Here is a 22,271-nt window from a genome sequence, read left to right as displayed (position 1 = left end):
GTCAAGAAGTCAAAGTTATTTTTTTGTCATGTTCTAATAATGATAATGCAATTATGTTATGGCACTATAGGTTAGGGCATCCAAATTTCTTTTATCTCGAGAAACTCTTTCCTTCATTATTCAATAATAAAAATCCAAATGATTTTTAGTGTGAGATGTGTCAATTTTCAAAACATATTCGCAACTCTTATCCCAACCGACCCTACAAAGCATCCCAACCCTTTTCAATGATTCATAGTGATGTGTGGGGGCCATCTAGGATCAAGAGTATTTCTGGATCTTGCTGGTTGATATCTTTTATAGATGATCACACTAGACTTACCTGGATATTTCTCATGAAAGAAAAGTCAGAGGCAGGTTAGATTTTCCAAAATTTTAACACCATGATCCAAACACAATTCCAAGCAAAATTATAGATTGTGCAAACTAATAATGCCAAAGAATATTTCAAATCCATTCTTGATGATCGTCTTTTAAGTTAAGGTGTAATACACCAAAGTTCCTGTGTAGACACTCAGCAAAATGGAATTGTCGAAAGAAAAAATCGGCACCTACTAGATGTTGCCCGCTCCCTCATGTTCTTTAGACATGTATCAAAACACTTTTGGGGTGAAGCCATTCTCACTGCAGCCTACCTCATAAACAGGATGCCTTCTCGCGTTCTCAAATTCCAAACTCCCTATCAAACTCTACTTCAGTACTTTCCCAATACTCGACTCATCTCCACTATTCCCTTCAAAGTATTTGGGTGCTCAACTTTTGTTCATGTTCATAGTCAACACTGGGGTAAACTTGATCCTAGAGCCCTTAAGTACATTTTTCTGAGGTACTCTCCAAACCAAAAGGGTTATAAATGCTATTCATCATCTAGTAAAAGATATTATCACTCCATGGATGTCACCTTTTTTGAGCGACAACTATATTACCTCAAATTTGAAATTCAGGGGGAGATTACACAGGAATTCCAGCTTTGGGATATTGAAGAGTTATCTCACCCTTCTTCTGATTCTGGCCCTTCTCACCTATCTCAAATTTTTGTATCTATTCCAACTGTTGATTTAGGTGTAATCCTAAGAGAGAGAGAGAGAGAGAGAGAGAGAGAGAGAGAGAGAGGGGGGTTGGGAATGAATTGGGTATTTTAGAAATTTTTTGAAACTTATTCACCACGTAGTCCCTATGTCTAAATTTAATCAATTCCTTATCAAGTTCGTGTGAGATTATTCAACAAGCATGCATGCAATGGAAGTAGTGATGGGCGTTGCGGAAATTAAAAAGATAAGGGTAGAGAGAATGCAAACACAGTTTTTACGAGGTTCAGCCAACCCGGCCTACGTGCTCGCCTTGAGCAACCCACTCAAGGATTCCATTATAATCTCTGCTCCTTAAATTGGGACGGAGCTTTCCTTACAATCCGTTGCTTACAAGAGGTACAACTTCCTCCTACGCAGCTGCTTACAAGAGATACAACTCTCTCCTCACACCCGGTTTACAGCCCGAACCGTGATTACAATCAAATTTGTAAAACACTCAAAGTTGCTTCCAACAAAGTTCGTGAGTACAATTCAAATTTCTAATACATAATCATATGATAAAACTTGAAGCTCAGAATGTATGAAACGATACAATCGTTAATGAATGATTATGCTTCAATATGCAATTTCCCTTCCAACCAAAACTCCCAAGTAATGTTATATTTAAACGCTTTGGAGAATTTTAGGGTTCTAGTTTACTTTGTAAAAACGCACAAATATATCTAATGTGAACTTATTCAAAAAAACATTGTCTTGAATATTAGATCAATTAAAATCAACAACTTTCTTTCAAATATTCAAACACACAATGATCTTTGTAATGAGCCAATACATATATATAATAATAATAATAATAATAATAATAATAATAATAATAATAATAATAATAATAATATGATTTTCAAAAATCACACACTGAATATATTGTTCTTCTAGAAAATATCCCTCAATAAAATGAATATTTATAAATACCAAGGATATTTAATCAAGTGTTAATATATCTAAAAAATAGATCCTTTAACAAAACACACACTTGAATCAAATCAATTTAACCAAAGATAAAATCCTTTATCAAGTAGTGAGATCATCTAAATAATATATATATAGGTATATTCTCTATCACTCAGCCTATTTTAACAATGGATTTCGAAATGAGTAGTTCTTTGAAAAATATATATATCAATGGAAAAATAGAACTTTCTCAAGTACCACACTTGTCAAGAAAAATCTCTATATGGTTAGGAACTCTCCATATCAAACTCTCTAACGATATTCAATAACAGATGATGATGTGAGAGACTCTTGAAAAAAAACACTAAACGGATTTACCAAACCTCAATACCAAGTTGAAATATAGATGTGTGAATAGATTCTCTTTGATTTTCTGAGTTGATTTGCCCAAGCTTGATGATTGTAAGTTGAAGTGCAGGCAATCGTATATCAAGACGTTCAAGTTTTTCAATTCTCTTTTCAACAATATGTTCTCTTCTTTTCTCGTTTTTCTTAGCTCATGCTCTAGGGTTTAAATGTTCAATATATAGGTGCTGCTTAACCCTTAGAATCAATCTTGACTGTTGGATTAAAAAATATCTCGCGAGTTCTCTTAATAAAAATTAAATTTTTAAGTTTTCCCTCAAGTTCAGGTGATCGAGGTCGTTGCCCAAGCAACTGAAGTTCTTTAGTGCTTCGAAAAAAATCAACCTGAACACAGGGTCAGGTGACTGAAGTGGAGTTTAGGCTCCTGAAGTGACAACTTCAGGCGACTGAAGTCACAAGTTCAGGCAACTAAAGTGCCTCAGTTAGCTTCTGTGTTTCACCATTAATTCTTCAGGCGATTGAACTTAATCTTCAGGCTACCAAAGTGGCCATTTCCTGAATTTTTTTCTTTCTAAATTAAAATTTTGCTTTGCTATCTTTTTTGGCTCTTTTATAAAAAATATTTTCCAGGGTTCTAAAAATATTTCTAAGTCCATGAATGTCCCCTAATGATGTTCATGAAATGCATGAGTCCTAAAGTCATTCTAGGGTATATTTTGAGCCTCAAATTAGATCATATGAAAATGTAAATACATGAGTTCTAAATACTCATTCCCATGACGTTCTTGAACTTGGTGCTTGCATCTTCATTTTTTGTACTCTTTGAGTTCCATGGATCTGCCAAGTTGTGTGTACTTTATTCTTTATGGCTTCTATGATTTGTTATCCTTCCGTGCATGCTTAATATAGTTCCTGTTCACAATCTCAATGCACAGGTCAAATACCAAGTGATTTGTCATTATCAAAACCGGATTAGACTCGTAGAGTCAACACCAACTATTGACTTCGTTTCTCCTTCACATCCCTTCTTAGAATCTCTCGTGAAACATCAGCATCTGGACACTATTCAACAAACAAAAAATGATGTGTTGATTACCTATTCACGGAGGAGAAGGAACCAAAAGAAGACAGAACAAGCATCCCTTAAGCAAATCCAAGAGTTTGATTCGAGCCCTAGATCAAGTGAAAATCAACTAAGTAACTCTAATCCCGAGACTTCCCATAATGAGTTAACTAATGATGATCGTGATTGTTCTATTGCTGTGAGAAAAGGTGTGAGATCATGCACAAAACACCCAATATATACTTTTGTGTCGTATCAGGGGCTGTCATCGAATTTTAGAACTTTTGTTGCCAACCTCGACAAAACCCAGGTTCCTAATAACATACAAGAGGCTCTCAGTACACCTGAATGGAAATGTGCTATCTGGAAAGAAATCAGTGCACTAAAAAAGAATGGAACATGGGAGATCACAGAATTACCAACTGGAAAAGGTCCAGTAGGTTGCAAATAGATATTCACTGTGAAATACAATGAAGATGGAAGTGTTAATCAATTCAAAGCTCGGCTGGTAGCAAAGGGATTCACTCAATCATATGGAATCGACTACGAAGAGACATTTGCCCCTGTAGCCAAGTTAAATATAGTGCGGGTCCTTATATCTTTGGCAGCAAATTTAGAATGGCCTCTTCACCAATTAGATGTCAAGAATGCCTTCCTCAATGGAGACCTAGTTGAAGAAGTCTACATGGAAATTCCTCCTGGATTTGGGACACATGCTACACACAACAAAGTCTACAAACTCAGAAGATCTTTATATGGGCTCAAGCAATCCCCAAGAGCTTGGTTCAAGAGATTCACAAAGGTAGTGAGGAGGTATGGCTATTCTCAATGTCAATAAGATCAGACACTATTTGTTAAATACTCTCCTGAAGGAAAAATTTCTATCCTCATTGTATATGTGGATGCCATCATTCCAACGAAAGATTATGAGGGGGAAATGAGTAGTCTCAAAAGTCTTCTAGCTAAAGAATTCGAAATCAAGGACCTCGGGAATCTCAAATACTTCCTAGGCATGGAAGTGGCACGGTTAAGGAAGGGAATCCTTGTCTCCTAAGGGAAATATGTCCTAGATCTTTTGAAAAAGACTGGGATGCTCGGATGCAAGCTAGCAAATATCCCTATGGATTCAATAACCAAACTAGGAACCAAGGAAGACAGTGCACCAACGGATAAAGGCAGATATCAAAACTATTTGGAAAACTTATATATTTGCCTCACGTCCGACTTGATATTGGCTTCTCTGTCAGTATGGTGAGTCAATTCATGAACAATCCCAATGAAGAACTTATGGAGGCAGTTTATAGAATCCTACGATATCTGAAGCTAACACCAGGTAAAGAATTATTTTTTGAGAAAAATCAAAGAAGAGATATTGAAGTATTTAGTGATGCAGATTGGGCAGGATCAATACATGATCGAAGGTCAACTTCTGTGTACTGCACATATGTGTGGGGAAACCTAGTTACATGGCGAAGTAAGAAGCAATCAGTTGTGTCAAGAAGCAGTGCAGAAACTGAATTCAGGGCAATGGCACACTGCATCTGTGAAGGAATATGGCTAAGAAGGCTTCTAAAGGAATTAAAGATTTCACATGAAGAACCCATGAAGATGTTTTGTGACAATCAGTCTGCCATCAACATTGCAAAGAACCCATTGCATCATGATAGAACAAAACACGTGGAGATTGATCGACATTTCATAAAAAAAGAGTAGATGAAGGAGTAATCAAGATGTTGTATGTGCCTACATGTCTACAAACAGCCGATATCAAGGCTCTGCTAAGAAAGAATTTTGATGATCTGAGTTCCACGCTGGGCCTAATCAATATTTACAACCCAACTTGAGGGGGAGTGTAGAATTATTAGATATCTGTCATCCTTTATTAGAGGCTGATCTTTAGGAGATTTACAGCTAACAAATCAGTTGATTTGTTAGCTATTTTTGGTTCCACGATCCTAGGGTATTTGTGTAGCATGTTACCTGATTCTGTAGATAGTCTTTCCTATTTTACTGCTTTCCATTTTAAATAGGATATTCTATTTTCAGTAGGTTGTAAATATCCCTAATAATTAGATGAGAATTATCATCTATTTAAAGGGAATGTAATCTTTTTCATAAGTTAGTGGAATATTCAGTTTTTTTTTCCACATTTCAACTAAGGTGGGAAATCCAGCTGCATATGAAAGTTAACTGGAAAAACTTATTGTATATTCCTTCTAAAAAACACAAGGTCAACACATTATCCAAAATGATCTTATTTTTCTGACATGCATCGAAACTCTCACAAGGTAACCAAGATCTAGAATTGACAACTCAATATTACTATTTCATCAAGGAGGAATATTTTATTTCTCAGTCAATTCAATGTCTCAAATTTCTATTTCTATTTTGACTAAAATTTCAATGCATCAAGAGTGCCAAAATATTGATGGAAATATAGATGTTGATGTCAATTTTTATTTCAGTTGTAAAAAATCATGGAAATATGCAGTAAAAAATGGAATTCTTTAATGAAACTTTAGAAACTATTAATAGACATAATGCAAGATTTAGAATTAAATTTTATAAGTAAAATACATCGAGGATAGGTATGTGGTATAACTGTAATATATTAATGATATTAAACATATTCAATTAATATAAGTGAAATTCATAAATCAGTTAAATTTCATTTTTAATATTATAACAAATACAGATATTTAGACATAAATGTTCAAATAAAATGTGGTAGCTATAAGTTTAGTTTTTTCATGCAATTTTAAAAGTCTGAAAGCTATTCATATCCTTCTTGTAATGATATTTGGTTTCTATAAGAAAAGAAGATGAATTAAGAGAGAAATTTCAATTTAGGTTTAGAATCTCAGATTTGAATTTCAAGTAAATTTTATTTAGTTAAAATTTCAGCAAAGCTCACTAAAATTTTGAAATTTCAATAAATTTCCACCAATTTGCGGCGATTTGAACCGAAGTTTTGTAAAGTGGAAGTTGATTGCCATTTTGATTATGAGGGTGGTGGAAAGCGGAAATTTCAATAATTTCATGGAAATTTGACAATTTAATTTTGTACTAAGAGTTGTTTCAACTAAGGTTGGAAATTCAATTCCATATGCAAGTTAACTGGAAAGAACTAGTAACAAATTCTTTTATCTTAGGAACACGAGGTTAGCACATTCCCTAAACCGATTTTATTTTTTCTGACATGCATCGATCTGACAAGCTTACCAAAGCTCTAGACTTGGCAACTCCGTATTACTAGTTCATCAAGGAGGAAGATTTTATGTATGGATCATGTAATTATAGATAATGTCTTTAAAGTTGACTATTGGATCTTGGATTGACCTTAAAACTATTTTTTTAACGAACTTTGTCGGTATATATAGCATAGCCCTCTTCCTCAAAGGGACTGCTATTTTTTTATTTGTTTATTTATCTCTTGAAATTTGTATGTGTTGACTATATAACATCGCATGGATGATGCATTTTTGTACAATGGCAACCTTGGTGTTGCTTTCAGCTGTATATTCTGTATTCTTTACATGCATTTCTAGTCATAGCTGTCATTAATAAAGTGAAGTGTTACAGGGAGTAAACAGTGACATTCTAGTAAGCAATGAAAGTTGGATGAATGAGATGACACAAGCAGGGTGTGAATGTATGATATTAACTCTTGAAATGCTTACAATCCTGTTTCTGACTTTGAAAATGTAGACCCCTCATTACAGGATAACTCTTGAAATGCTTATAATCCTGTTCTTGAAAATGTAGACCCCTCATTACAGCAGCAGCACTGGACAACTTCATTTTTTTTTTTTTTTTTTTTTTCTGCATACAGCCAGCTCTTAAAATTTATAGACTGCTAATATTAGATGGAAAAAACCCTTCAAAATGTATGTGTGTCAATGTTATTATACTTTTTATGAAGTAGGCCATGACATCTAATGTTTGCTAACATAAATTTTGTGTGTCAGGGCCTCACCATTACCGGTTTGAAGAAGGATCAGATTTTTGTTGGTGACATGAGTGCACTGTACAAAAGTGGAAATACTGCTGTGGATGTGAAAGTTGATACCTATTCCAATGTGAGGGAAAAAAAAGAAGAAGAAAATTTTCCTTCAGAACCATGACTTTTACATGTTTCTATTTTTGTAATGCAGAGTGCACATATGCTATAAGTCCTCCATCACATGGATATGCCATGTTTTCAGTGGTGGTACATAATTTTAACTGCCACAGTACCATCTTAATCTTACTTGCAGGTTGCTGTGAAAGTGACTCTGGATAATGTATTTCTATGTACCAAAACAGCATTTAGCTTCAAAATACCTGATCACAAGTCTGGCAAGGTTAGTTGAACTTTCTGCAAAAGTCATGTCAATGATTGTATATTCCCTTGTACCAAAACATTCTTTAGTTTTAAATTACTTGATCATAATTAGTGGATTGCTACTTATATGTGTTGTAACAAGAAAGAAATGATCATGCTGGATATAAATTATACTCCCTTGCCTCCAATCCCTTCAAAAAAAGAGACCAAGGGGGTTTAGTGTTGTGTTTCAATATCTGAAATTTTTATATTTTTTGGAATTACATAGGTCTATGGTCGGCATAATATAGAGTTTGAATAAATATAACTTGGGAATGAGGGTAGGGTAATGTAACATGCAAGTTCAGGATGTGAAAGTTGATTTCTGCTACTGATCTTAATATATGATTGCCCAAAAAATTGATTCGGAATTTGCACTTGAAACAATACGTTAGCTTTCTGAAAGGAGCAAGCAGTCTAGGCTTTTATTAAATGAATAACTGTTAGAAAAAGGTAAGAAACGATTCAACATAATTGAAATATGCTCAGAAATGTCGGTCTGAAAAATGTTTAGGTTATAAATATTGCTGGGTACTCCTTTTTTTTATTCTAATGGGAAAGAAAATTTATTTTCCTCTCTTTCTATGTGTTTGTGTGAGTATTTTTGTATACGCAGACTAAGAAATGGTATGTTGTCAGATTTCTAGGGAATAAATTAGGAAATTCTCTTTTTTTAAAATCTGAAATTACTATTTCAGTTTCTAGTAGTTTCCGTTTCCTGTTTTCTAGCCAAGAGATCTGCTGATTCTATTTGCTGATTTTGTGGTGATTTGATTTGCTGATTTTGTGGCCTTCCTAATTTTGTGGCCTTCCTCTACTATTTATATTGTAATCGTGTCTCTTGAAATAATAAGAATGGTTATTCTTCTTCTAAAAACTCCTTCATGGTATCATAGCCTCGTGCTCTTTTTCTATTTTGTTCTTTCTTCTGATGATGTTGTATAAGTCGGCGATGACCCGCGCCCAAAGAAATCCTACCAGCTCTTCCGGTACTTCCGAAACCATTCCGCCCAATCCCGCTATTCCTCCCAGGTCTGTATCTGCTGATTACTATTTCCAGAATTCAGTCCTTTATCTCACGGTTACAAAACTCAATGGGCACAACTATCTTGAGTGGGCTACATCCGTAAAATTGGCGATTGATGGCAGAGGCAAAATAGGGCATTTGACTGGTGAAATATTGAAACCTGCTGCTGGTTACCCTGATCTAAAAAAATGGCAGTCCGAAAATTCTCTTATTATGGCTTGGCTCATTAATTCCATGGAACCTGCCATTGGAAAACCTCACCTTTTTCTTCCCACTGCTAAAGACGTGTGGGAGGCCGTTCAAGATCTTTATTCGGACCTGGAGAATTCTTCCCAAATATTTGAGTTGAAAACTCGACTCTAGAGATCCAAGCAGAATGATCGTGATGTTACTACTTATTACAACGAATTGCTAACATTGTGGCAGGAACTTGATCTGTGTAATGATGATGTTTGGGAGAATTCGAACACTATGCTCGCCACAAGAAAAGAAAGGAAAATGATAGGGTTTACATGTTTTTAGCCGGCTTTAATCGGAGTTCGGACATGGTCCGAGGCTGCATTCTAGGCAGGAAGCCATTACCCTCTATTCGGGAAGTTTTTTCTAAAGTTAGACGTGAGGAGTCAAGGAGAAAAATCATGCTGCGCAACACCGAACCTGGTTTTAACCTAGAACCTGAGAGCTTTGCTCTTGTGTCAAGAGGTGTTAATTCTGATAACGACGGGTGTAAGAAACCATGGTGCGAGCATTGCAAAAAACCATGGCATACGAAGGAGACGTGTTGGAAGCTTCATGGTAAACCAACAAATTGGAAGCCAAAATCCAAATGAGACAGTCACGCCTACCAAGCCACTGCTGAAGAGACTCAGGAGCCTTCGACCAACTCGGATGCAGTCCCTTTTACCTAGGAGCAATTAGAGCAACTGTACAAATTGTTTCAATCTCTAAAATTGTCCTTAACTCCGTCTTGTTCTTTGGTATAGAAGGGTAACTCTCTTGCTACTGCGTTTTTAGGTGTTATTCTTAATTCTGTTCATTCTTGGATAATTGATTTTGGCACAGCTGATCATATGACTGGTTGCTCCAAATTGTTCTCATCCTATAGTCCTTGTGCAGGCAATAAAAAGGTCAAAATTGCAAATGGTTCACTTTCGGTAATTGTTGGGATAGGAACTATCAAACTCACTTCGTTGTTAACTCTCCACGATGTGCTACACGTTCCAAATTTGTCTTGCAATTTGTTGTCCATTAGTAAAAGTACCTCTGATCATCAATGTCAAGCTAATTTCTACTCTTCTTATTGTGAGTTTCAGGAATTGACCACAGGGAGGATGATTGGCAGTGCTAAGCAAAAAGGACTATTATTTTGATGATGGACCTAACTCGAGTAGACATTGTCAAAGTACTTGCTTAAATTCTGTTTTTGTTTTCAAAGATAATGATATCATGTTATGGCCTTATAGGTTAGGCCATCCTAGTTTTCAATATTTAAAATACTTGTTTCCTAATTTATTTTGAAATAAAAGTCCATCTTCTTTTCAATGTGAAGTTGTTAGTTTCTTGAACATCATCGTGCATCCTTTTCCACCCAACCCTACAAACCAACTATACCATTTACTCTGATTCACAGTGATATCTAGGGCCCATGTAGAACATCTACGTATTTTGGCAAAAAATGTTTGTGACCTTTATTGATGATTACACAAGATTAAGTTGGGTTTATTTGATAAAGGAAAAATCTGAAGTGGAAACAATTTTCAAAAATTTTTACACCATGATGCAAACACAATTTCAAAAAAATATTCAAATATTGCGTAGTGGTAATGGTCGAGAATATTTCAAAAACATTTTGAGCCAATTTTTTCTTGAAAAAGGAATTGTTCATCAGAGTTCTTGTGTCGACACTCTGCAACAAAATGGTTTGGCTGAAAGAAAAAACAAACACTTGTTGGAAGTAGCTCGTGCATTGCTTTTTACCAATCAAGCACCTAAATATCTTTGGTGTGAAGCCGTTCTTATTGCTACATATCTCATGAATAGAATGCCCAGTAAGGTTTTAAGCTTTGAAACACCTTTTGATGTTTTTCATAAGTTTTATCCAACAAATCGGCTATCTTCTTCTTTACCACTAAAGATATTTGGTTGTACCGCTTTTGTTCATATTCATAGTCATAATCGAGGAAAACTTGAACCCCAAGCCACAAAATGTGTGTTTGTTGGTTATGCTCCCACTCAAAAGGGTTATAAATGTTTTGAACCCATTTCTAAAAAAAATGTTTGTTACCATGGATGTTACATTCTTTGAATTACATCCCTATTTTACGCCTCATCTTTAGGGGGGAACCAAAACAAAGATTCGGCTGTGTTTCATGATTTTTTCCAAACTGAAGACTCGCAAAATGATCCTTCTCCAACTTTGATTATTCAACCTGAAGACCCAAGCTTTATTATGCCACGAGAAAGTGAGTCGAGTTTTTTAGATACTGAAATGGCAGGTCTTCCTACAGTGCCATCTCATGATGTTCATGATCCTATAATGACTAACAAAGGAGAAACAGGAAAAAAATACCACAGCGTTGGTACCATTTGACATTGTCTACTGGCGACAGAGGACAACTCGAAAGAAAGGGTCTTCTAATCCTTTACACCGTCCAGAATCTGTAAACCCTCTAGGTAATGTCCTCACCGAGCCTTTACCTCATCTTCAGTTAATTTCATCTTCGAGTTCTGAGTCCTCTGGTTCTATACTTTAGTCTGGTTTCAATCCTGAGTTCGATGATTCTGAACTTCCCATTGCTGTCCGGAAGGGTGTGAGGTCTTGCACCCAACTTCCATTGTCCAATTATGTGTCATATGAAAATCTCTCACTTGTTTTTCGTGCTTTTACCTCACAATTGTCTTGTATGGAGATTCCTAATTCTGTGCAGAATGCTCTGAAAGTTCCTGAGTGGAAGGAGGCTATCTTCGAGGAGATGAAAGCTTGTAAAAAAATGGCACGTGCAAGTTTAGTTGATCTACCAAGAGTAAAGACAACTGTAGGGCGCTAATGGGTGTTTACAGTCAAGTATAAATCATATGGTTCTCTAGAACAGTATAAAGCTCGATTGGTCACCAAGGGATTCACTCAGAACTATGACATTGATTACTTGGAGACATTCGCCCCAGTCGCAAAGCTAAATTTTGTAAGAGTTCTTTTGTCACTTGTAGCTAATCGGGATTGACCTCTGCAACAGTTGGACGTAAAAAATGCATTTCTTAATGGAGACCTAGAGGAAGAAGTGTACATGGATGCATCACCAGGATTTGGTGAAAAGTTTGGCCCAAAGGTGTGTAAACTGAAGAAGTCCTTATATGGGTTAAAACAGTCACCAAGAGCTTGGTTTGGGAAATTCACATAGTTTGTTAAAAGTCAGGGGTATACTCAAGGGCAAGGTGATCATACGATGTTTATAAGGCATTCACAGGATGGGAAGATAGCGATACTGATTGTGTATGTAGACAATATAATTCTCATTAGAGGACGTACTTGAGATGAACCGATTGAAGACTTCCCTCTCATCAACATTTGAGATAAAGGATTTTGGATCTTTGAGGTATTTCCTTGGAATGAAGGTTGCTTGGTTGAAGAAAGGGATTGTTGTCTCCCAATGGAAGTATGTCCTTGACCTCCTTAAGGAGATTGGGATGAGCGGTTGTAGGCCAGCAGACACTCCAATAGATCCCTATAAGAAACTTGGAGATAACAAGGAAGGTGATCGAGTGTATACAACTCGGTATCAAAAGTTGGTGGGAAAGTTAATTTACTTAACACATACACAGCCCGATATTGCTTTTGCTGTGAGTTTGGTAAGCCAGTTTATGCATTCACCCTACGAGAAACATCTTGAAGTAGTTTATCGGATTCTTAGATACTTGAAAAGTACACCAGGCAAGGGTTTACTCTTCCAAAAGACCACACAATAGAACATAGAGGCATACACTGATGTAGATTGGGTAGGCTCAGTTATTGACAGGAGATCCACGTCAGGATACTGTACTTATGTCTGGGGAAATATGGTCACATGGTGCAGCAAGAATTAGAATGTGGTTGCAAGGAGTAGTGCCAAGGCAGAATATAGGGCAATGGCTAACGAAGTTTGTGAGATGCTATGGCTGAAGAGAATTCTTGAAGAGCCGTGGATGCCGGTGAACATGCCAATGAAGTTGTATTGTGACAACAAAGCTGCCATAAGTATTGCTCAAAATCCAGTACAACATGATCGTACAAAGCATGTAGAGATTGACAGACACTTCATAAAAGAGAAGATTGATAGTGGAGCTGTTTGCATGCCTTTTGTTCCTCCTATTCAACAAATAGCCGATATCTTCACCAAAGGACTTTTCAGACCTAGTTTTGAGCTCTTTGTAAGCAAGTTGGGCATGATAAATATCTACGCTCCAACTTGAAGGGGGGGGGGGTGGTCGGATTTCTAGGGAATAAATTAGGAAATTCTATTTTCTAATAGTTTCAGTTTCCTGTTTTATAGCCTAGAGATCTGCTGATTCTATTTGCTGAGTTGTGGTGATTTGATTTGATGATTTTTGTGGTGATTTGATTTGATGATTTTGTGGCCTTCCTAATTTGGTGGCCTTCCTCTACTATTTATCTTGTAATCGGGTCTCTTGAAATAATAAGAATGGTTATTCTTATTCTAAAAAATGCTTCATATGTGGTCAGCATATGTGGTCAGCATAATATAAAATTATTTGTGTTGATAACAAAGAATTATATCGAGAAGAGAAACTGAGGGGGTACAAGAACATTATAATATGGATTTATAGATAGTACTAAATACGTACAACCGAAACCTGAGTTTTGGGTGGCACAAGTTATAGTAGTGACAGAAAGTCCATTTCTTCTGACAATCTTGAGTAAGGGGAAAGGGGTGCATCTGTGCCGAGAAAGAAGGCCTCTACATTATTGCATCATATTGACATCTCTTTTTTGCAAGTAATTTGCCTTATGCTTCACGAATGACATTTCATGAGTAAACTTTAGTTGACAGAGCTTAATCATTTTTAAATTGAGTGCTGCTACATCTTTGAACTTGGAATGTCTTCACTATATCAAGCCGGTGCAGTAGCTGAGTTATCTTCAACAACAGCATCCGTGAGGCCCTCCATTAGGGGCATTTTCTAAGTCTAATGCAATGGTAAGAAAAATATTTCTACAGATTTTGATGCGAAGAGCACAAACCTCTTTTGGAATCTAGCTTCTTAGACACCACGAAAAAGCCATCACTTGAAATTCGCTCGCTGTCCAATCACCTCAGAAGCTCACGCAATGAATGAAAATTTCCTGGTTGACAACCCTTCAAAACCCCAGATTTGCCATTGTTTTCTTGACACATTATCACACCAAGGGATTTGCCATCCCCTCTCTGCTGCCAGATGGAATACCATTGCTGGTGGCTCCTTGCCGGCGGCACATGCGCCCCATGCGGCGACGATGTGTGTGCGACACAGGTCTGGAGTGATCTGCTGCATCCAGATTTGTGAGAATGTGCTTCCAGCAGCAATATTTTGGTTTTTTCCCCAGAGATTTTGAAGCTGAATTGAGGAAATTCAAGTGTTAGTGTATGTTACATGTTTTTGGAGGATAATTTCAACACCAACACTGAATTCAGAGCTATTTGGTGCCATTACAAAGCTCTTTTTTGAGGATTTGAGAAATTGTGAGTTTCAGAAATGGCATGAATATTCTGAAAGCTTGATAATCATTGAAACTTCTGCTTAAAATCTTGGTTACGTAACCAAAGTTCTCCCAACTATCCACACCGAATTTGCACCAATTGATGCCCAATATGAAAATTTGAGCATCTCGAAGAACAATTTGCACTAGTCATGATGTTGTCGGTTAAAATGGCTTAGGACAATTAGTTAGACACTTCCTAATGAATCCCCATATTCAGTTGTGCCATCCCAGGGCATTCTTCTCACTCTAGGAGTTCCTATAGCACTTAACAAGACAAGTCAGCCCCAAGACAAACTAGCAGACCAATTCAGCCCTTCCAGCCTTAAGTTAACCTAGAGTCATTTGTGGAGAGTTGTTTTGATGAGCTTCCCTCTAGAAGATTCTCCCTATGGAATAGATTAATATGCAGGTTTGGGTTGGATGAGAATGGGTGGTACCAATGCTAGTTTAAGATGTTCTGTTCTTTAGGGAGTCTGAGGAGGTTCGTTTTTCTGATTTATCCTTTATTCACCCCTCACCCTAAACTTGAGGTGGAGAGGGGTTCACGAATTTATTTTTGGAAATATCCATGGCTGGGGAATGCTTGTTTTTCCACTTATTTCCCTCGTCTCTTTCATTTGAGTTTGTGCAAAATAATTATTTCTTTCTTTCTTGGTGATTTGAGCAGTCCTTTAGTTTCCTAGATTCTCCATTTTAGGAGACCTCTTAATTATAGGGAGGTGGTGGAGTTGTCATCTTTGTTTATCCTTATTGAATGAGAGTGATCGTTTTTCGGGGAGGGGTGTTCGTTCTTAGTCTTTGCCCTTCGAATCAGTCGAGATTGCATTCTTGCAAATCTTTTTTTGAATTCTTTTTCCATTCCATCCATTCCAATTCTTCATTTCTGTTCTATCCTATTATATGAGAGGCCAAGGATCCCTCAAAAGTTAAGGCTTTCACCTGGTTGGTTGTGCTTGATAAAAAAATACTAATAACTTGCTGTAGATCAGGATACCTTTGAAGGCTCTCTCTTAAGATGATTGTGTGCTTTTTTGCAAGAACTTTGAGACAGCTTCTCATCTTCTTTTGCGTTGTAAATTTGCTTGGAGGATTTGGAATACAATTTTTGGAATTATGGGAGAAAGCTGGGTATGTCCTTCTCTGGTGGAAGACTTGTTAGCCACTTCTTTTGCTTGCTTTGGAAGAAGGAAGGATAGAGCTGCATTATGGAAGTGTGGCATTTTCGTAGTTTTATGGGGAATATGGTTGGAGCATAATGCATGGATTGTTTTGGCCAAAAAAAAAATAAAATAAATTTTGTGTTGGTGTGAGAAAGTTTTAGATATTTGGTCTCTTTGTAGTGTGTCAGTTTTGAATTTTTAGAGGGGCTAGATTTTAGGAGGTACATAGAGATTGGAGGAACATGTTGACTTGTTGACCTTTTCTCTCTTTGTTGATCTTAGTTGTTTATTTCTAGTTTTTCCCTGATCTTTCTTGGAAGATGTATTCTACCTTTTGTAAATTCTTTCCCTATTAATGAAACTTTCTTTTGCTATCAAAGGAAAAAAAAAAAAAATACAATGTGGAGTACAAGTCTAACCCTATGCCTATTCCACATTCCTCTAGCCATGATTGGGAGGACTATGGAGATGTAAATTTGAGGGTCAAGGTAAATGTGCGTACTATGTTGGGAATTTAGTTCCAAATTCTTTCTTAGATTGTGTGGAAGATATGGAGGATTATTTTGAGTGGTGCCGTATACAAGATGAGAACGAACTTTGGTTTGCCAAGATGAAACTTGTAGGGCCAGCCAAGAAGTATTGGAAAACTGTTCAACAAACCCTCCAGTGGATATATGAGCCTCCTATTAGCCGATGGTATGTGATGAGACAACGTTTGAAAGAGAAGTACCGCCCTGCTTCCTATAAGAACCAATGATTTAGTGACCTTTTGGACCATCTACAAACCACCGCTATAGCAAGTTATATTAAGCGATTTGAGGAGCTTTTGCTTAGGAGTGTGTTGTTGAGGTCACACATCACAAAGTCATTGGGTTCATGAATAGACTTAAGGAATGATAGGAGAGTTTGAATTGTTTTCACCTGAATCTTTGGAGGCCGCTTATTAGAAAGTTATTGTCGAGAAGTACCTCAATATCCCTTATAGGTAATCATATTAGGTCTTGTCATTCCAAATCCTTCCCTTAATCTAGGTGTATCATTCCTCAGTCTACCCCCAAAGAGAGTATTGTGAACCATATAGAGTCCCATCATGTTGTTTGCTTTAGTGGGTCACGAAATGCATGTCATGGTGGACAAATATGGGTATGTATATTTTTAGCCAAATCAGTTATAGTAAAACCTATGGAAACACCTATGGGAAAAGGATCTCCTGAATATTGGGTTGTTATCGTTAAACCAAGTCAAATACTTTATGAAATGGGCAGAGTAACAGAAGATATAGCCAAAAAATCTATTTCAATAGTGGCGTCCAAAATCCCTATATGAACTCAATTATTTATTTCTTTAGCTAGTAGCTCCCCTATGCAGTATCATCATTGCCACCTTAGAAGTCACATAACTACTCATTGTCCCTAACGAGAGCCTTTGCTTTGGAGGGTGAGAAAGTTGTAGATGTTGTTGAGTGATGGGAAGATGAAGGTGAGCTTGTTGGTTATTTTGAGGAGGATAACAACCACGTTAATGTGGTTAGTTGTGTCTTGTTCACCTTTATGGGTGATGAAAAGTGGAAATGAACCACTATTTTTCTCACCCTTACCTAACATGGGGATAGTACATGCAAGCTAGTTATTGATGGGGATAGTAGCGTGAATGTTATCTTCAAAGCTGCTCTAGCTAGATGGATCTTGGAGGATGTGTGTGGATAGTAGAGCCATCAATAAAATTACTATCAATTATAGGTTCCCTATCTGCTAGACTTGAGGTTATGCTTGACATGCTAGCTTGCTCTAGTTGGTACTCTAAGATTGACTTGTAGAGTGGATATCCCAAATTAGAATTACTTTAGGAGATGAGTGGAAAACTGCCTTTACGACTCAAATAGTTTATTTAGGTGGATGGTCTTGCCGACTCTCTAATGCTGCTAGAACTTTTACAAGGGTTATGACACATGTTTTGTGGCCGTTCATAGGAAAATTCCATGTGATCTATATTGATGATATAATGGTATGTATTAAGAATAAGAAGGGACACTTGATATATCTTCATTAGGTCTTTGTTAGTGGGGAAGCAAAGTTGTATGCTAACCTCAAGAAGTGCAGCTTGCTACAATCTAATGAGCCCTTGGTTTTTTGGTCTTTACACAAGGACTAGACATTGATCCCAATAAGATTACAACCATTTGGGAGTCGCCCGAGCCTAGGACTATTTTTGAGGTTCATAATTTTCATGGCCTAGCTACTTCATATAAGCAATCATAAGGCATTTTGGCACCATTATGGCTCCCATCATTGATTTTCTGAAAAAATTCAATGAATCTGCATAAGTATATGTGCTTAGGCATCTAAATTTTAGTAGTCTTTGAGGTGCTCTCAGGTGTTTGGGGAGTGTTTGAGTTAGCAGAGACACCCTCTTGAAATTTTTTGTGAAAAACCCTCAAATTCTAATAGAGTTATAACACATAAGATAGAGAGTTTTAAGTTGTGGCGAGACCTCTCCAACATTGGGGATTTTATTTGTTACCCCAAGACTCACTACTCTTTTCTTCCTTTATTGCTTTGTGATATTTTTCACAAAAGACGTTGGGTGCTAAGCATGCTGGTTAGGTATAGTTTCTTAGTGAGACCTCTCCAACATTGGGGATTTTATTTGTTACCCGAAGACTTTGTACTATTTTCTTCCTTTATTGCTTTGTGATATTTTTCACAATAGACGTTTGGTTGGGTAGAGTTTCTTAGTGAGTATACCTTTGTTCTTAAGCATTGTTTTGGTGTTGAGATTATGGTAGCTAATGGCCTCAGTAGAGTAGCAATTCTATATCATGTGAGCTGAGGTCATTTGGTTTGATCATATTAGCTTGTCATCTTGATAGGGACTTAGTTTACGACATGTTTTATTGGTCAACCTTGAAAAGGGATGTTGCTTGGATGGTGTTTGTGTAAGACCTGTTAGTTAGCCAAATTTAGGATACACGACTAGGAGAATCGTAGTATTAATGACCTACTTAGGTGTGTAGTGGGAGAAAAAGGGCAATTAGGGCTTGTTGCTATCCATTGTTGAGATTGCTTATAACAATTTTGTGAATAGATCCACGGATAAGGGTCTTTTTGAGTGTGTAATCTATTACAAACCCTGTGAACCCATTGAGCTTGTTCTTGTGCCACTAGATGGCTATATTTCAAAGCCTATGTCTTATGTTGATCACATCCATGAGTTGCATCTTGAGGTTAGGTGAAAACTTTCCATGAGTAATATAGATTACAAATTTGCTGGCATTAGTCCTAAAACTTACATTATTATGTTTGTGAACCATTATTAAAGTTTCACAAAGAATTCCATGCTTTACTACTAATTTCAGTTATTTTTTCAAATTGACATTGAAATCGAAATTTTGATCTAAATTTTTGTACTTTTGGAGCTTCGAAATTTTAGTCGAAATTGAAATTTAAAACCTTGATTGTACTTGAACATTACCCTAGAGACTTATCTAGAAAGCTCCATGTGTGTATGTCATAGTCTAAACATTTCACACCTTGTGAAGGCTTATGCGACACTAGTTATTTTGCTTAACTAATTGGTAATGTATACCATGATTTTAACACATGAATAAATTCTCAACCATCATATATAAAGTCAAGCAAGAGTAGTAAACAAGTATGGACGTAGACAAGAGTCATGTGGTAAACTATAAGGCAACACAATTCATTTAACTCCTTTTGTAGGAAATTTGTGTTTAGTGAGGGAGACAAGTAGGCTAAACACATTTACAAAAGCTATTGAGTTTTAGAATGACTAATGAACACTCACCCTCCCCTAAAGAGCTTTCTATGCTAGTTGAGCTTTGATACTAGGAAACATCAAACTAAACAGGGAGTCATACTTGCATTTGAAATTAATGGATTTTCTTACTCAATGAATAAAACCTATACTATTTTATATGATGGTTACTCATCCCATGTAGGCATGTACACAAAAAAAGTCGCAGGCAAGAATAGTGCCCTAAACAAGCTTGGCTCGTGACATTCTCCCCTACTTATGCATTCAATGTCTTTGTAGACTTTGACACTACATCCTCTTCAGCTTTGTCCACGAACATAGCATGTCTTCAATTGACATCAAACTGATTTCTCTGTCTCCAAGGTTTTTCCACTTCACTAAGAACTCGCGCAACTTCTTCCTTGATGTTGTGAACTCTTTATCTACAAGGGTGACTTCAACTTCTCGTCTGTTAGGTTGCGATATCTTCCGTGGTGCTCAAGACCTTGGGAAGATCCTTGTTGGAGAATAATTAAGAAGAATCTGTCAAGGGATTGTTAGGTTTAGAGTTTGGTTAGTAGTTAGTTGTGTGTTGAGTTTAATTAGTATATGATTATGTGTATTTGGGGGTTTGTTTGTAATATTTGTGTATTTTAGGGGTACATTGAGGGGTATGTGTAATTTCATGTGCACAGGCTTTGTTATAAATTGCATGTGAAAGCCATGTGGAAGTGGTTGATGAATTTGAATTTGAAGTGAACGTGAGATTTCCCCCTTGTATCTCCTCTCCTATCTTCCCCTTCCTCTCTTCAATTTCTTCTAATTTATCCCCATGGCTGCAGATCTTTGATGCTGCCCCTGCATCGTTTGGCATTATAGCCCATATCGATATTTATTCTTCCATTTCAGTCCCCCATTTTCCCCTCACTCTTCTTCTCTTTTCTTCTTCTTCCTCCTCCTGTCTTTCTCTTCCTTCTTATTCCCTTCTTCCCCCCATCTCTGTTCTGTTCGGTTATGCCTTCTCCAATTTTTCTCTATCCTATCCTTCTCTCTCTTTTCTCTCTGCTGTCCAGCATCCCCTTACCTCTAATTTCTGTTGTCTTTAACCCGCTGCTCTGCCTGCAGCAGTTTTATTGACCTCTCTTTCCTTCTCCCTTTTTCTTTCTTCTTGTCTTCCCCTCCATCTGGTATTCTGCAATTTAAAATTATGAAGTTCTCTTTGTTCTGTCATCTTTCATTCTGTCCATTGATCACTCTCCCTCTTTGTTAGTCTCTCATCTCAACACCGTCCACAAAAAGCACCTCCAATCATCATCTATGTTCCAAAATTTCAGTAAAAAAAAAAAAACGAAGAGCAGCTCTGATCATGTCCTCAATTTTTCGAACAACCTATTCCTGGAAGATTTTTGCAACACCTCCTACACCATCATAATCAGAACCCCTCAAAATGCTTTCCTTTAAAATTTTGTTTCTATCCAAACATCGAAGGGGCCACATGAGTCGGCTGAAATATTCCTGGCCAAACACCCCCCTTGAAATCCTTAACTTACTGCTCTTTTCTCAGCAGACCACCACCACCACTAGTGTGATCCCCATCCCCCGATCTCCTCCCCCACCCCAAAAACAAAAAAAAAAAAAAAACAAATCTGGCAACTTGCAAGTTCGTGATAAATTGGCTCCAAGCTCAAGAATTACAAAGAGAAGAATTAGTGTACCATCGGCATTTTGGAGTGTGGATTTGTCACTGCCACTAATAAATAGTTTGCATCGCTGTGTTTACGAGTATTTTTTTTTTTTGGGTGAATTTTTTTTTTACTTTTTGCATGGGCTCTAGACCACATGTGAATTGAAGATAGTTCTTGCATGTTGGGAATCAGATTTATGGTTTGCAGGAATAGATCGAGGCTTATTAGCAAATCGTGTTAAGGGATTTTCGTGAATGGTTTACTGGAAAAATGAATGGCTTTTGTTATTCTCTGGACATAATATCAGGCCATTCCATATTTTTGTAAGTGTGGTGAAAATGTATGCAAATTCATCCAAAACCTTTCCCAGAGCCTTGTGGGATATCTTGGATTGATAACTCTACTTTATACGTTTTTGAAAGATGTTTGGTTCCTATCCATATGGGTTACTATTTTGACAATGTTTGATGTGATATCATAACCATGAATATTGGCCATGTACTCCTTTGTTGGATGATTTGGGTGTGACTAAAGGTTATAAGAACACGTCTTCCACTACAATAGTAAGAAGATCATCTTGTGGCTGCTCTACCAACTAACCAAGACAAAGAATTTGTGAGAGTCACTTAACTTGAAGACACTGCAAGGAAGAAAATGCATGTGTTTAAAGACATCCAAAGTATTTGAAACATTCTTATTGTAGATTTGTCATTCTTGATGAGTTCATTGATGCCAATTCTCAATTCAAGTCTATAGTGCTGTCAATGGAGCATGGTTTCTTGTATCTCTCAAGCGCCAAGTTTTGAAGAGTCCAAGTTTGATTCTTACTTCTGATCCTCCAACATTTCAAAATTTGAAGCCAAATTTTTCCAAACTAGGGGAGATTCGATCTACGCCAAGAGCCAAGACTTTGTGAAGATCCTTGTTGGAGAATAATTAAGAAGAGCTGGGTCAAGGGATCGGGTTTTGTTAGCTGTTAATTGTGCGGTCAGTTTTAACTAGTATAGGATTGTGTGTATTTGTTGGCTTGCTTGTCATATTTGTGTATTTTATGGGTATGTAAATTGATGTAGTTTTAGGGGTATATATGTTATTTCATGTGCAGAGGCTTTGTTATAAATTGCATGTGAAAGCCATG

The 22,271-nt window shown here is 36.9% G+C and overlaps 1 protein-coding gene across 4 annotated transcripts in view; it reads left to right on the top strand.

Annotated features, from left to right (window-relative positions):
- LOC131158055 (mitochondrial outer membrane protein porin 4) overlaps positions 1 to 22,271 on the top strand; it is a 95,494-nt gene that overhangs the window by 47,669 nt on the left and 25,554 nt on the right. For all 4 annotated transcript variants that reach the window (XM_058112612.1, XM_058112611.1, XM_058112613.1 and 1 more), the window contains 2 exons: positions 7,380 to 7,490; positions 7,668 to 7,754. In XM_058112612.1, coding sequence (XP_057968595.1) covers positions 7,380 to 7,490; positions 7,668 to 7,754 — 198 coding nt within the window. The remainder of the gene's footprint in view (positions 1 to 7,379; positions 7,491 to 7,667; positions 7,755 to 22,271) is intronic.

This window comes from Malania oleifera, chromosome 6, assembly GCF_029873635.1.
Source record: "Malania oleifera isolate guangnan ecotype guangnan chromosome 6, ASM2987363v1, whole genome shotgun sequence".
In the NCBI taxonomy this organism is placed as follows: Eukaryota; Viridiplantae; Streptophyta; class Magnoliopsida; order Santalales; family Ximeniaceae; genus Malania; species Malania oleifera.
The sequence above is the reverse complement of the archived record's forward strand: the minus strand, read 5'-3'. Positions and strand labels throughout refer to the sequence as shown.